Source organism: Castanea sativa, chromosome 5, assembly GCF_040712315.1.
Source record: "Castanea sativa cultivar Marrone di Chiusa Pesio chromosome 5, ASM4071231v1".
Lineage (NCBI taxonomy): Eukaryota > Viridiplantae > Streptophyta > Magnoliopsida > Fagales > Fagaceae > Castanea > Castanea sativa.
In genome coordinates this window covers 14,601,351-14,618,386 of record NC_134017.1, presented here as the reverse complement: position 1 = coordinate 14,618,386, position 17,036 = coordinate 14,601,351, and the positions used below count along the sequence as shown (strand labels likewise).

The 17,036-nt window shown below is 35.3% G+C and overlaps 1 protein-coding gene across 1 annotated transcript; it reads left to right on the top strand.

Moving 5' to 3' along the window:
• The first annotated feature begins 2,989 nt into the window (after window positions 1-2,989).
• Window positions 2,990-9,169, top strand: LOC142633790 (putative F-box/LRR-repeat protein At3g42770). The gene is made up of 4 exons (XM_075808039.1): window positions 2,990-3,074; window positions 6,747-8,181; window positions 8,269-8,442; window positions 8,720-9,169. The coding sequence occupies exons 2-4, from the start codon at window positions 6,775-6,777 to the stop codon at window positions 9,002-9,004; spliced, it is 1,866 nt and encodes a 621-aa protein (XP_075664154.1). The 5' UTR covers window positions 2,990-3,074; window positions 6,747-6,774; the 3' UTR covers window positions 9,005-9,169.
• The last annotated feature ends 7,867 nt before the right edge of the window (window positions 9,170-17,036 follow it).

Sequence of the window (17,036 nt, the reverse complement as noted above, 5' to 3'; positions counted from 1 at the left end):
TTCATAAAATTCTGGGCCGAATAGACGAGCTCGGCCATAGTTTGTGGTTCTTGCTCGTAGAGCTTATGAATGAATAAGTCATAATTGACCTCATTGTGGAAAGCAGCCAGCAATAACTTATCATCCATTTCATCCACTGTCAAGGCCTCCCTATTAAACCGGGTGATAAAGGATCGCAAACTCTCATTTTCCCCTTACTCTATAGTTAGCAGACTAGAAGAGGAACGCTTGTGGCGCTGTCCTCTAATGAAATTATTGACAAACAACTTACTCAACTCTTCAAATGATCCTACCGAGTTTGGGGGTATTTTACTGAACCACACCCGCGCTGGTCCTTTAAGTGTAGTGGGGAAAGCTCTACACATAATCTCGTTCGGGACCCCTTGAAGGTGCATGGTCGTCTTGAAGGTAGCAATGTGATCGCACGGGTCGCGATTTCCATCATACGAATCCAAAGAAGGCATTTTAAATTTTGGAGGTAGGGGGTGACTGTTGATGGAAGCCGTGAAAGGGGAGTCCGTTCGGTGAACCATATCATCCACTGGGTTCGCCCGCCTCATGTTTTCCCTCATCTCATCCATGGCTTTTCTCATCTGGTCCATCTCTTTTTCCAAGTGTGGCACTCTTCTTGAAGCAGTACCCCTTGTCTGATCTTCGGACTCGACATTTTCTCCTCCACCTTCCTGACTCGGTGCCCATCTATCCGCGTGCCCATCTTGGCGCTGCTTCCTGAGGTTGGTCTCCCTATTCAACTCCTGGTTCTAACGTGTCAGTTTTGCCATAGCGGCGGCAATGGATTGTATATGTTGAATGGAAGGCGGTTGCATGACAGGCGCTGACCTGCGATCGTAAAGGGGGTTGCTAGAAGCATCCCTACTCTCCTGGTGGCCTAGGCTCGTAGCCCTTGATCTTGTTCGAACCATTCAGCCTTTTGTCTGGGAAAGGCTAATCCTTGACAACAAAAACACAGTCGAATGAAAAGAACAGTGAACAGTGCTCGTTTGTTTTTTTTTATCTTTCCCACAGACGGCGGCAACTGATAATGCAAAGAAAATCAGTAGGCTGGATGCTTCGGACTTGAAAGGACCACTTGCTCTCTCAACGGCCTAGAAAAAGAAAGAAAAGCGATCAAAGGTGACCGGGGCTGCCGGCCAAGAACCCTCCAATGGCAAAGTTAGTTTTCTCTCTCTATATTTTTGGAGTTCCAACTTTTTTGGGAGCAATAAAAAATGTACATTTGCTTTGTCTGAATAAGCGTTTATATAGTGTTCTAATAGACGGTTATCGCAATTATAACCTCCCCTGGATTCAAGGAGGCGTAAGGATTTAAAAATAACTTCCACAACGGTTCAAGAGTTATGTACTACAACGGATACCTGGAAGTTACGCATAAAATAAGGAATTGTCACATTATACTCGGAGATTTTCCTAAGTATGATACCCTTGTCCTAGTGTCCCCTTGTCGAGTGTCTTTAGCTCATGAATAGGGGCCGTTCCGTTTACTGACGAATTTATTAAGGACGAGCTTGCCAACACCCTGGACGAGCGTCTCATTCCCTGGTCACGAGGACCTCGTCCTAGGCTCTTCCTCTTTGGACTAGATAGTTATAGGTAAGGTTTTCATGGGTGCTTGCAATACTAGTTGGGTCACGGACGACCTCTATGGACGGCTTCAAGTTGGGAAAAACCAGTACCCTATCAGAAACAAACAGAGCATTACAGTAAACTAAATAAAGAAAATTAGGAGGTTGTTTTTTAACTCATTTAAAGTTGCTACCAAACATTAGAAAATGAGATAGATTTATAGAAAATGTTTATTGAAAAATGACTCATTTTTTAGAAAATATCATTGTTGAAACAAACAGAACGTAAGATTGTCATCATTTCCACCATGTTGGATATGGAACAAATCACAATAAGTTCAACTTAAAAGCTAAATTGTGTTCATACTTCAAGAGAAAGTTAAAAACTAATAGCAATGTTTAGTTTAGGTGCAGTTCAAACACCTAATTGTATTGCATTTAATTATCCTTAAATATGATAATAATGTTTATGCTTTATTGGTCAATGCAACCAAGTGTTTGAATTCAATTTTGATAAGTTACTGTATCTTTAAAACCCACGTAAGATTTAAAAATTCTCAAATAATTTTAGCCAGGCCCAAGAGAACCAAGCTGAAATTAAGAGATAACAGTAGTGGTTCACCAATGACACTAGTTAATGTGCTAACAAGAGGCTGCAAATTTTAGGTCCATCAAAAACAAAACCATGGAAGAGCCAGTCCCATGTCTCGAAACTATGACTTATTTATGAAAACAAGACTTTATTGTTGAGGATCCATACCTGATACCAAATTTTAAAACTAAGGCTTTGTTATTGTTATTGTGACTAAAACAGATAGTTTTGAAAGCCAAAAAAAAAAAAAAAAAAACCAACCCAACCCACTTTTTTTTTTTTTAACACAATTCACATGTAACGTCAATTGATTGTGACAAAATATTGGATTGAACTTTTTTTCCTAATGGAGAATTGTGTGGCTGTAGGATGCACAGACATGGACAAAACGCACAATTTTTTGGAAAATTATAACATAATATGGTAGGACATCCTATTACAGCACAGGTATGATCTGTTACAGTACAAGTACGTCGCCTCAAATGATGTTCCCGTGTTTCCTAAATTGTGCCGTTTGCTTTAGAGAAGAAATATTATACTAGAAAAAAGTGATGTTTGAGAGAAGAATAGCGAACCTGAGAGAATTCAAAAGCTTTGTATTCACAGTTTCACTGATTTTGCTGTGAACGAGTGTAACAGTGGCGGGGAATGCGGTTGATCCAATTCCAATATATATAGGTTAGGTTTTTTTTTTTTTAAGAAGAAAAAGAAAAAGAAACGCAATATTACTTGCGATTGGGCTTGTGGTATAGCTTAGAGGAAAGCCCACAAAAACTCGCAATTATAAAAGAAAGTACAGCCCAACCCATAAAGAAAAGTCGTAGTAACACAATCCTGGCTAGTAGATCATAATCCTAGCACCGTTTTCTCTCTCTGCAGGGACAGTCCTTTTCGACAAGGTAACTTCCTCAGTGCTCTTCCTCTTTCATCGTTTTCTTCTTCACATCATATGTATGTGTTTCTGTATTTTACTTGCACTATCTTATAATTCTTGAGAAAAAAGGGTTTCTTTTCTTTTTATGCTTTGGTTTGTTTGCTTATCTCAATTGTTTGAGGTCTCATACACAAAAAATAACGCATACCCAATTGAGTTTAATGCGGTTGCTTAATTGGGTTGTGTTTGTTTTGATGGATTTGTGTGAATAAATTTAGCATCTTTGTCAGTAATTCGTTGAAAAAATTGGGACTTTTTAGTTAAAAAATTTGCTGGGAATTTTTTTTTTGTTGAAAATTTTTGATTCAAACATAGTCTTAATATCTTATATGGGTAGAGGATTGAAGTAATTGAATGGAGAGTTGCTGTAAATAATACATTAGTTGAGTTTCTGGGGATTCAAATTTGTTTGCCTTTTGTTCTTCTGCTTTTGAATTATATTTTTAATATTGTTTTTCCTTGAATTCGTTATTATCAGTATAAAAAATATTTCAAATTTAAAAGATTACAGGAAATGATTTTTTTTAATAAGTAAACATTGCAGCAAGAGCTACAAAGAAAATAGAGTAATAGACTGAGCATGTATAATGCAGCTAACCTTAGTTACTAAGGAATGTGGTCTAGCAATAGCACTTGTCTTTGTCTTCAAGATTCACAATCAGATTTTGGTTTAAACCCATAAGAAAACGATTACCTGAATCATTTTAATTTTTTGTCTTCATTCTTATTTTTGGATTTCTGGTTTACTGTGTTCTTTAAAAATATATCTGATTGATTATCTACTGGTATTGGAGATCTTCAATTGTTCATTGTTATTATAAATCTGTTAGGGAACTCATAATTTTGGGACTAATTTCAACTATTGCCTTTGAGATTAAATTTCATTGTGTTTTGTCATTCTTGTCTACGCTCTTGCGTTCTTTGAAGAATAACAGATGAAATGCATGATTTTATAATTCTGGGAGCTTTAGTCTCATGACCTGCCCTTCACCCTGTTTTGTAGTGTATTTTTTCTAGAATTTATTGGTTTGAGGACTATGCATAATGTTGGCATTTCATGGAAAATAGCGATTAGGGTATCTTTTCTAGTGCATTTCTAGTATTGATGAATGTTTGTGTCTGATCTAATGGCAAAAAGAGTCTAAAGGTATAATATATTGACATTCATTCCAATTTTCTTTCAAATCTTTGGTTAAGTGATTCTTAGATTCCCCAAATTAGGAACTTTATTATTAACTAGCTTGTAACCCCATGCATATGCATGGATACACTTAAAGATATAAAATAAGATGCATAATATAATTCCTACATATATAATTTAAATATTATTGATAGTTATTTTTATATTTTGTTAACTCTTTAAAAAATCTTGTAAGAACATTATTAAGTATATAATGTAAACTGTTCATTTAAAAAAAAAAAAATGTGAAGCACTTTTTTTTTTTTTTACGATTTATTTATTCTAGACTTTTTGGTTTTTGTACTTAAAAACTTACTTGGATGAATATTTATGATATGGTCTCACATTTGATTCTAAAATTAGAAAATAAAACTCTATAAAATTAAATAACTTAGGACACATGACGCAAAATTGGAGTCTAATTTTAAATTTTAATTTGAGTTTCTCTCAGCTCAACCTATTATTATATATATAGATATATAGATTACTGTTAGTAACTAAGTTGACACATTTATTTTCTCTTCTGGAACTTGTTTGATGTATTTAAGTGGATTATATAAACATTGTGTGTTAATCCTTATAAAGATCCTAAGGTGCATATCCAATTAGCAATTGGGATTGGCAAATTGGCCAACCATGTTATTATGAAGATTGTGATAATTTAATTGTGAGGTTCAAATCATATTAGTTTGTTTTGTTGGGTGCTTTTAAAAATAATAATAATAATAATGGGGCAGTTAATGAGATAATAAATTTTAGTGGCATTGATGTAATGGACTCAGAAAGTAGGTTTTTGCATGTTGCATAACATTTTTAATTTTTAAAGCATCCACAGAGTATAAACTATAAATACATTATTTGCAGTCCTCACGTGATATATTTCTAAGTAGCATTTTTAATAAAATAATTTCTAAAACTGAACTGATCCCCCCATTGGGACCAAAAACCCTTTACGTCTTAAATTTCTTCACATGTGTCTAAGAGTTATTACAGTTAACTGTCTTTTAATATGTTGACTATATGGAAGTCTTGTTACCTTCTGCAACACTCATGAAACCACCATGCTTGTGCTTGTTCATTAAAATGAGAAGTCATAACATATTATAATGTATCCTTCAATTGCATAGTGGGGAATTTCTTCCCACTTTCACTTCTGTTGTTGAAGAGGCTACCATGGAAAGCTTCGATTTAATATATATATGTGTGTGTGTGTGTGTGTGTGTTAGTAAACTTCAATATAAAGCACTATAGGGGCACAACTCTAGTACACAAAATGTATACAAGGAGAACCCAAAATGAATTCATACACTCTGTTAGCTTAAATTTTTGTTCTTGATCATAATGTTCACCATCGTGAACATGATATTCACCATATTTGAAAAAAAGTTTTATTACCTAAAAAAAACCCAAAATGATATCTAGCATAAAAAATTTAAAAGATCAAAGAACTCCAACAAATTTGAAAGCGAAAATGAAACGTTATCCATTGTCCAATCATGAAGAGATCACAAGGACAAAAGCTTCAACCTCATTACTGATGGTTCACTACCTTAAGAAATGTTGCACCTGCTTTCCTTTCTCTCCAAAGACACCACATTGCAAAACAGAATCTTTCCAAATTCACCGCTACAATATCAGCAAAAGTTTCATTTCCAGAAATGCTATCAATCAACCATCATTCTTGGCATGGCCCATTTAACACATTGAACACATAGGAACTACCTTCCAAATTTCACCACTACAATATCTACCAAAGCATCCTTTCCAACAATGCAATAATGCAACTGCTGTTCTTGGCATGACCCATTTAACACCAAACAAGAAAACACATAAGTCTACATTTCCCTAGCAATGTCACAGTGAAGAAATTGGATGATCCACTGTCCCAGTTTAATTTACAAAATAGCACCAATTTGCAATGATTGTTCCACACATTCTCTCCTTATCTGTTGTAAGGATCTTCCCTAATATTGCCATACAAATGAAAATTCCCACTCTTGGTGAAGCCTTGACTCTTCATTTACTTCTCCAAGGAAAGAGTTGCCACCCTCTATACTTCATTCCTTATAATAGCTCTTAAATCCTCAACCACTTTCTCAATTTTGTGCCATTCTTAGAAATCTTGGATTCCATGTAAAATTTCCATTAGATCAATCCATTGAAAGCTTTAATAGTGACAAAAATTGCTTTAAGGATTTTGTTCGAATGGTAGTAATCAATTTCATGTCTTTGCATTGTGCAGATTTTAAATTAGTCTTTTACTAACTGTTTTTTCCCCCTATTTTTTTCTTTCTTTTTGTCTGTCTATCTTTTTTTTTTTAATTTTTTAAACCCCATGCCTGCCCAGGGTGTTTAATTTTGATTAATTCAATCGTTTTGTAATATTTTTTCTCCTTTCATGAATATTATTATCACGAGGGGAAAAGTTTATCCTAATGTAACATAATACTACTGCAGACAGGATCCAAGAAGAGGATAAGAAAAGATGCTGAGAAGAGCCCTTCAGAAAAGTTCAAGGAAGAAAATGTGTACTGGGGAAAAGAAAAAAGATTCCGTTTCTGTGGATGAGAGAACCATCCCCATGGATTTGGTCTCACAGACACCTACTGTTTGTGGGAAACGAATGAGAAGAAGTTTCAACACCATTGACAAGACTATTGGGCAAAGAAGGAAGCTAAGTGAGGAACATGTAGACAAGCTGGACCGAAGAGTTGAATCCAGGGATCTAATCTCCCAGTTGCCTGAATACATCATCCATCACATCCTTTCTTTCCTTAATGATACAAAAGATGCAGCTCGAACAAGTATCTTGTCCAGAAAGTGGAGGCAGATATGGACTTCATTCTCCGTTTTGATATTTGACCAACACAAGATTCAGCAACAAGAGGGACGTCAGGATATAAGGAACATGAAAAGGGCATTTACTGACTTTGTTGACAACTCTTTGAAGAGCCACCTTGAGCGAAAATTAAGCATACAGAAATTGGTACTACATATTACCAGATATGATTTTGAACTGGCCCCTCATATGGAGCAGTGGATCAACATTGCCATTGAAAACAACATGAAAGAGCTAGATCTCCATGTTGTCAAGAAAAGTAAACGTTACAAGTTGCCCCCAACTATTTTTGCTTCAAAAACAATAACTGGATTAAGGTTACATGGGTGTATGTTAAAATCTCACTGCGATATAAAGCTTCCAAAACTGCAAAAATTGTATCTCCGCAAGGTCTGTGTTGATCAACAGATTATTGACAATCTGATCTCCTGCTGCCCTTTAATTGAGGATTTGAGATTCATACATTGCACAGGGTTGAAGGTTCTGCGGGTTTCAGGTCTTCTTAAACTTGACAGGGTTGAGGTACACCATTGCCATGGACTGGAAGAGATTGAAGTCAAAGCTCCATATCTTCAAACTTTTTGGTATTGTGGGAAGGAATCCATGCACTGCAAAATTGACTTGGTTGCTTGTTTCTCTTTAAAAAGATTAACATTGGAGGATGGCAACATGACAGATGAAATGTTTCAAGATCGGTTAGCTAGTTTTCCTTTCCTTGAGAAATTGGACCTAAGCAAATGCAATAAATTGAAGAACATAACGATTTCGAGTGTTTGGCTTAGAAGACTTGTCTTGAGAGGATGCAAAAATCTAGTGGAGGCTGACATAGATGCTCCAAATCTCTTTTCATTCGAGTTTAAGGGTGATAGAATGCCTTTCTCATTTTCAAATCCTTTATCATTAAAGGAGGCCAAATTTTCTTTTGAACCAGTACATATACGTAGCTATAACCACCTTGGAGGTGAGGATGCTCTCTGGTTTACTAGATTGAGAAAACTTCTCGAGAAGTTAAAACACTCCAATGGCTTAAAATTGGTTGTCCGCTCCAAAAAGGTATTTGCCTTTTTAACTCTCTGAAAAATTATGAACCCCTATCAACATACTACATCTGACAAAATTTATTTTCCTGCTTGTCCTCAGAATGTCATTATACATGAAAATTTAGAAGAAATTTTGCTTCCTCCACAATCTGATCTGAAGCTTGAAATAATCAAACCATCAATGGGCCTTGAAGATTTATTGGATAATTTGTTGAGGACATGGCACCCAGAGATTCTATCAGTAGTATCATCTCCCAGCAGTGAATTCCCCAAGGTAGATAGGATCTCACAGAGCTGTAACATATAACATTGTCATGCTGTCAAAAATGATTTTAGCGAAGACTTCCCTTTGTACGCAAATATGCATGGTTGATGGGTTGTGCATCTGTATGGTGTTTGTGTGTGTGTGTGTGTGTGTGTTTTCTCTACACATCATGGTATGAACTGTCATAACTTTGATGGGTGCTATGGAAGAATAACTTTGAATTTGTGCCTCCTGGGAACAATTGTAACTGAATTCCTTTTTCTTTCTTTTTTTCCCTGATGTATAGTTGGTGCATGAAAAGATGATGCACAGAGTAGAAAATCCAAACTGCTGTACGTACAACACTCGAAATAAATGTTGGCGACACTTTCTGAAGGGTGTCAAGATTGAAAACATTGAAGCAGCCGCTGGTAAAAGGACATTTGGCTGGATTCCTTGGTTGAAGTCATCTCCGACTGTTCTGCACCAGACAACCAGTTATAGACTATCTTGGGAACCTGTTGAACGTATGTTAAGCAAGTGGCGGATGATGAGTATGCTTAATCCTACATCAGTGTCTAGTGTTATCTAAAACTGTAGCTCTAGTATCTAAACTTTCTCCTTTTTTTTTTTTTGGGTCAAAGGATTAAAATATAATCGGATCACATTATTGAGACTTTAAAATATAAGTAGTCACTGATTTGGTTAATTCATGAACTAGTACACTCTGAATCAGTAAAATGATTGGTTTTGGTTAGCAGGTGTCTGTTCTTCACTATCTTCATAATTAACATTAGGCATACAATATCTTTCACAATATCTTTGCTTTCTAATAATTTCTGATATGACTTGTTGTAATTGGAGCAACATTATTTTCACTTAGGTCTATCATTGACATTACACTTGTTATGCACCAACCACAACTAGTCATGTCCATAGTTGTCAAAATTGATATGTTCCTAGACTTCTTGTTATGCACAAACCACAACTAGCCACGTCATTAGTTGTCAAAAATGTTATGTTCTTAGACTTATTGTTCTGCATATATTACTAAAAATTACCAAAACTGAATGACATAAGGCTTTACACAGCCATGCATTGCATATGAACGACAGGATTTCTTTGAGCTAGTTTTTATGCAATTAGCTACAATAGAGAACTGTGACTGGCAGCAACAACAGCCACAATCATATTACAAAATGAATGCTATTTTGGCGTTGAAAAAGTACGGTATTTTATCTATGGGTTCTAGTTAGCTCAGTTGATAAATTATCTAATGGTTGAGTTAGGAGATTTAGAGTTCAATCCCCGCTTGCACCAAAACCAATTGGTTACTTGGTTTAATAATAAAGAACTATTATTAGAAGTGGACACTATAGGTTGAAACTCTCTAAAAAAAAAAAAAAAGGTATTTTATTTCCTTTTAATAAAATGAATGTCGTTCTAGTTTTGAACAAGAATGGTATTATTTTTATCTCCATTGCCTTTCCCCTCGTTGTCTCTAAGTTATTCTTATTTTTTATTTGCTGCCAGCCAGATCTTTAGAAGGCCTCCTATGAGTAATTAATTGGGTTTCTGTTTGCCTTTTTCTAAGTCTCATGTAAATCAAATACATAAGTAAGATTAGTTCTTTAAGTTACATGCTGCAACTATATGCAGATTTATCCTCTTTGTTTCCCCTCATAATGGCAATGAGTTTAAAGTTTAAACCCATCTTTTATATAATAATAAAATATCTAAATAATTTCACTTAACATTGAAACTAAAATAAAAATTAATGATATATTCACCTCAAAAAAAAAAAAAAAATCATGATATATATACTTCAACTAAAACATAAAGTAAGTATTGACTTTTTACAATAAGATCTTTTAGATTATCTGGGATAACTTTATTCTAAAGTTCTTAAAATTCTTCTTATTCATTTTGAAACAAGTGAATTTGATTTTGTTAATTTTTTATTGTGACAAAATCTACTTCATCCTTTTATAATCTTATGATCAATCACAACTCTATGGTGAAACTATGTGATCTTAATCCAATTTTTCATATATATATATATATACTTGGAAAAAAAATTTTAAATGGATTTTTATTTTTTTCATACGTGAGTCCAATGTTTTATAATATAATTTTTACATTCTTGAAAATAGGAAGGTGGCATAGTTTGTGCAAATGGAAAAATATCAAAAACAAAAAAAGAGTAAAGTGTATTTTTGGCCTTTAAAATTTGGGATTTTCTTTTTTCATTTTAGCAATTCATATTTAATATTATTTTTATATTGGTTATGTTCTCCGTTAGGTGCCCTTTATGTTTAACTATTTCATGATAGTTCTAAAATATTGTGAAATGCAGTATTTTTATTGTTGTAAAGAGAAAATTATATTATGGATAGTCATATTACTAATGGAAATAGACAACATTAACAATATAAAAGCGAAATCAAACATAGAGCAAGTTAAAATTTTTGGTAAACTATGATTTTGGTATCGCATTAAAGTTAAAGTTAAAGTCAAATATGAAGGCTTATTAATAATCTTTTGGTATTGTGTCAAACTAATTTTTGCAGTTAAGTGATAAATGATACTAAAGTGGCTAATGACCAAAATAAAATATTATTTTCATGCCTTAACATAGATGTTTGGACTAAGAAGACATCAAGGTAAACCCGGACTGAAGTTCATCTTCCTTTGCAATCCCCATCGACAAAAAGCTTAATTCTCTTTAGCAAAAACGAATACCCTTTTTTTTTTTGGTTGTGTATTCCAGATTAAGCTGCAACACCCAGAGGGGTTCTAATCAATGTGAGTGGCCATGATTGTCCTGTGCTGCATGGTGGCAGTTTAGTTATCTGATCACAGTTTGGAATGAAGGTCTCAAAGCCTTTGTTGAGATGGATGTGTGAATTCAAGAGCAACAATAGAACCTTTGGGCCATTTTGAATCGAAGAAAGAACCCAACTTACTTTTTCAATGGATGGAGGCCTAATTGTTGGTACATTGACGTAATTGGGTTTCATTTATCAATGTCCAAACAACATGCCCCTTCCAAATAGGATCAGTCTTAAAAGGCTTACCAGCATTGCTCCAAAATCTTCGGCCCCCAAAGTTGGTGAAACCAGAGTAACTAATATTTCATCCTTTCATACAAAGGTGGAGTTAGTATATATGTGTGTGTCTTTCCCTGTATTTTTCTTTTTTTGCTGATATATCTCTTTATATATCAAATTTCATTGAAAAAAATAGAATTAAATCTTTTTAACAATGTCAATGTTTTTTAAGGTTTAAAAGTTATAATTGAAAAAATAAAGATATTGAAAAACTTTATTGAGAATTACCTTTTCCAAATAGGATAATTGTCAAACATCCGATTCGGGGAGAGAATTGGTTTTGATTTGGAAGAATGATGTGAAGCTAGACTTAGTTAATTTTACATCAAATCATATCCTGGCAAAAGTAAAGGAGGATGATGAATTTGAATGGGAGGCAATTTTCCAACTAGCGTAGTGAGAGGAAATGATATAATAAGTTAGCATGCAGGGCAAACGAAACTGAAAAATAGCATCTCGAGAGTTTGAAGCTCAAGTTCGGTGACAAATTCGAGCTTCAAACACTCGAGTTCTGGTGCTGAACTAGAGTAATTTATCAACGTGGAACTCGAGTTTCTCAAACTCAAGTTCCATAGAAATCCGAAAGAAGAATCTAGAGAAGCAAAACGGAGATATGGAGAAGCAGAGGAACAGTGGACGATCTGAAACTATCTAGAGCTCTGAAGATCTGGTGGACCATCCACAGCGCTGAAGAAGAACGACAAGTCACCCACCATTGTGAGCAAAATCGAGTCACAGTGCTTCGTATTCTTGGTGTGGCTCTCTCAGGCCAACTTCCCAATGGCATTTTCGGAAACCTCACTCGTCTCCGCACTCTCAGTCTTCATCTCAACGCTCTCACTGGTTCACTTCCTTCTGATCTTGCTGCTTGCGCAACCTGTACTTGCAAGGTAATCTCTTTACTGGTGATATTTATGAGTTTGGTAAAATAGTGGAACTCGAGTCTTAAAAACGCAAGTTCCACGTGGATTTTTTTCCAGCTTAGACCCAATCACTTACAAATCGAGCCTCAAAAACTTGAGTTTTATCTTGGAACTCGAGTTTTAAACACTCGAGATGCTAGTTTTCAACTTTGTTTTGAAATGTGATAATTAACTAAATTTTTTGATATTTAATATTATTTAGAAAAAAATTTCATTTGCATGGTGGTTAACATGCTTTTATTGTTGGCCAAAGGTTTGTCAATGGCACAAGTCTTAGGAATTATTGTCCCATCTTAGATCATTTATGGATGGCCCCTGGCTTTGTATTGGGGATTTCAACGCTACTCCAGTCTTTAGAAAAACTAAGCAAGCAGCCATCCCAGATGAGTCAGGTTGATTCTTTCTGTGTAGCTTTGGAGCTTTGTCAACTCAAGGACTTGGGTTATAGGGGTTACTCGTACACTTGGAATAACAAAAGACCTGGAGATGCAAACACGAAAATTTGACTAGATAGGGCAGTAGCAACAAAGGCATGGAGAGAGAAGTTTCAACTGAGTACAATGACTCATCTCTCTCCCTATGCATCGGATCATCTCCCTATTCAAACTCAGAATTATGGGAAGAATAGATCACAGGGAAAATGTGGATTTAAATTTGAAGAAGCATGGCTGCTATGGGAGGAGTGTGAGACAATAGTTAAAGAAGCATGGAGTGCAAATGTGAGTGGTATGCATGGGTTAGCTCTAATCAAACAGAAAATTGATGCTTGTGGTGCAAAGTTACAGGCTTGGGGATCCTAAAAAACTAATTCGAATAATGAAGAGATTAAGCAACTCCAAAAACAGCTTGAATAGTTGAATGTTGCAGAGATCACTGAGGAATCTAGAGTTGTATATTTGGGTGTGAGCAAAACTTTGGATGACCTACTTTTGAAGTACTAGATATTTTGTACCCAGAGGTCTAGAGTTGCTTGGTTGAAACATGGGAATCAAAATACAAAAAAAAAAAAATTCACCAAAGCATCCCAACAATGAAGGCAAAATCACATCCAAGGATAAAATATGTGGATGGGAACTAGGTGGAAGAAATGGAAGATACGGCTGAGGTGGCAACTAATTATTTTGATAGTTTGTTTAATACGGGTATGTGTGATTAGATTAATGAGTGTCTCAATGCGATGGCACACAAGATTACCCCAGACATGCATCAGATACTGTCCAATGATTTTACTACAAATGAAATTAAGGCGGCGTTGTTTCAAATGGAACCAATGAAGGCTCCTGGACCTAATGGTATGAATGCTCTATTTTATCAAAATTTTTGGCATGTAGTGGGTGATAATATAGTTGTTGTTGTGTTGGATTATTTGAATTCTGGCATCATGTCTCCTAATATTAATCATACTAATACTGTGCGAATCCCTAAAGTGAAGAACCCTAAGAAAATGTCTGATTTCCAACCCATTAGCTTGTGCAATGTTATTTATAAAATTATTTCCAAGGTGCTAGCTAACAGGTTGAAACAAATTCTCCCATCTATTATCTCGCCTACTCAAAATGCCTTTGTCACAGGACGTCTCATCATTGATAATGTTTTGGTGGCTTATGAAACTCTGCACACTATGCATTCTATTAAAAAAGGCAAAAAAAAGGCTCGCTTGCATTGAAGCTTGACATTAACAAGACATATGACTGGGTTGAATGGCCTTTCTTACAAGGCATAATATCTAAGATGCGATTTCCAGAAAATGGATTAGCTAGGTGTTTGGTTGTGTTACCATACCTTCCTTCTCTATTCTCATTAATGGCAAACCTCATAGGAACATCAGTCCATCTTGAGGGATTTGCCAAGGCGGTCCTTTCTCGCCATATCTGTTCCTCTTGTGTGCAGAAGGGTTGACTTCACTGCTAGCAAAGGTAGAAATTGAGAGGTGCATTAATGGTGTATCTGTATGCAGAAGGGCGCCAAAATTTTCTAATTTGATGTTTGCTAATGACTCCTTGCTTTTTCGCCGAGCCACATAAGGTGAAGTTGCTATGATTAATGATATGTTGCAAATCTCTGCTTGTGCGTTTGGTCAATGCATCAACAAGGAGAAATCATTGGTGTATTTTAGTAGTAATACCCTAGACAGACAAAAAGAAGAGATTATGGTAGCTTTAGGTGTGTAACAGGTGAAGAGATTTGAAGCTTATTTGGGTCTACCTACTTTGGTGTGATGGGAAAAATACCAAACCTTTTCTGTTCTAAAGGATCGGGTTTGGAAAAAATTACAAGGATGGAAAGGCATGATGTTATCAAGGGTTAGGAAGGAATTGTTTATAAAGGCAGTAGCCCAATCCATTCCAACATACTATAGGGGTGTTTCAATTGCCATTGAAGTTATGCAAGGAATTAAATGCACTGTGTGCATAATTTTGGAGGGGCCAAATTGGGAATGAGAGGAAAATCCATTGGAAAAGTTGGGGAATTTTTCTCAGCCAAATAGTGAAGGAGGGATGGGATTTAGGGATTTGAGATTTTTCAATCTTGCTATGTTAGCAAAGCAAGGTTGGAGAATGCCACATGACCAATATTCATTTCTGTTCCAATGTTTCAAACCTAGGTACTTTCCACAATGCCACTTCCTAGATGCAATTGACTCACCAAATTGCTCTTATGCATGGAAGAGTATTATTTCAGCTTTGCCAATTTTGAAGAGTGACCGTTGTTGGAGAGTAGGGAATGATGTGTCCATCAGAGTGAATATAGATAAATGGATTCCAAATTACCCAAAAAATAAAATCCTCTACCCGATACATGAGAATGATGAGGAGTTGCTAGTATCTAACCTTATAGACCCTAATTTACATTGCTGGAAGCGTGATTCTATTATAACAAGGTTCAGCAAGGAGGAGGCCGAGGCTATCTATAGAATTCCTCTAAGCCGTAGGGATGTGTCTGACTCAGTTGTGTGGCTACATAATAGGAATGAGATGTATTCAGTCAAGTCCAGGTACCATGTAGCAAGGAAGGTGATGAGAAAAGATGATTGGGTTGAATGCTCAAGGGTCCAGGCGGTCAGCAAGTATGGAAAAGATTGTGGCAATTGCAAGTACCAAACGAAATAAAGGTTTTTGGGTGTAAACCTTATTCAAAGAAGAATCATCTTAGACAATGTATGTCAATGCTGCACAAGACTGCCACAATCTGCAATTCATGTGATTTGGGAATGCGGTGTTACTTAAGATGTATGAGTAGGAAGCTCCATCAGTTTGCAGAAATGCTCTAATGTTCATCTTGGTATTTTTTCCATTTGTTTGAATTTCTATTGGATAGGTTATCTATAGCTAAGTTTGAATTGTTTCTTATTCAAGCATGGCTCATTTGGAACTAGAGGAACACAATTGTGCATGGGGGGTAGATAAAGGATTCGGGGTGGCTGAACAAAAGAGCATTGGATTATTTGGAGGAATACAGAAAAGCACAAGAGCAGTTGATAACTCCAAGCATGGCGCAGACAGGAATATTTGGCAACCTCCGCCTCCATCGATATATAAGCTTAATTTCGATGTAACTATTTTTATAGAGCTGAATTACTCAGGCTTTGGTGCAATAATCCACAATACAGAAGGAGAAGTGATGGCTGCAATGTCTGTCAATGGGCCCTATGTTAACAGCAGTGAATAAGCAGAGGCTTTGGCATGTAGAAAAGCAATAGAGTTCTCCATTGATGCTGGTTTTTCAGAGTTAGTCATTGAAGGTGACAATGTTAATGTGATGAAGGCAATCTCTAGTACATTAGGTAATCATTCCTTTCTGGGACACATCTTTGAGCACATCCAATGCTATCTCCGTGGGCTGCAATTAGCGTCAATCAGCTACATTAAAAGAAGGGGGGGGGGGGGAATATGGTAGCACATTCTTTAGCTCGTTATGCTAGGAACATTAGTGATGGATTGTATTGGTTAGAAGACTCACTGCCACCTGCTTTGGAGGCTTTGTACCAAAATTGTTTACATATGAATGAATGAATTATTCCACTGTTTTTTTAAAAAATTAATAATAAATAAAGATAGAAAAAAAGGGGGGAGGTAAAAATTTTAAAATAGAGTTTTAAAAAAAAATTATTACATTTCAAAGTGGTAAGAACAAAATTCTTTACGTGATAATTTATTATTTTTCATAAAAATAAGTGTATTGTAATAAAAATTGAAAATAATATAATATTCATAATTTGGTATTATTTTCAAGTTAAAATCTTGGATTTTAGATGCACAAATGGTTATTATATGGTTTTTAATTGTCATTTATGGGTTTAACAAAAGCCAACATAAGTTATAATTGACAATTATTTAATTACTAAAAATTATTACATGGTGGATTCTAGTTAGTTCAACAAGTAAAGTCTATTATCATCGAATAAGAGATCTAAGATTTAGACCCTATCTATACCCAAAAACTGATTAGTGTTTTAGCCTAATGATAAGAGCAATCATCATAGAATGGACATTACAAATTAAAATTTTATTGTATCAATATTAACAAAATAATAATAATAACATGAGAATTATAAGCAAAATTGACTTATTCATATATAAAAATATCCCAA

Bases quoted from the DNA above. Each gene is read 5' to 3' on its own strand.
- LOC142633790 (XM_075808039.1), top strand. From the start codon at position 6,775: ATGCTGAGAAGAGCCCTTCAGAAAAGTTCAAGGAAGAAAATGTGTACT. The intron at 8,182-8,268 runs GTATTTGCCTTT...GCTTGTCCTCAG, and splicing joins TGGTTGTCCGCTCCAAAAAG to AATGTCATTATACATGAAAA. The intron at 8,443-8,719 runs GTAGATAGGATC...CCTGATGTATAG, and splicing joins CCAGCAGTGAATTCCCCAAG to TTGGTGCATGAAAAGATGAT.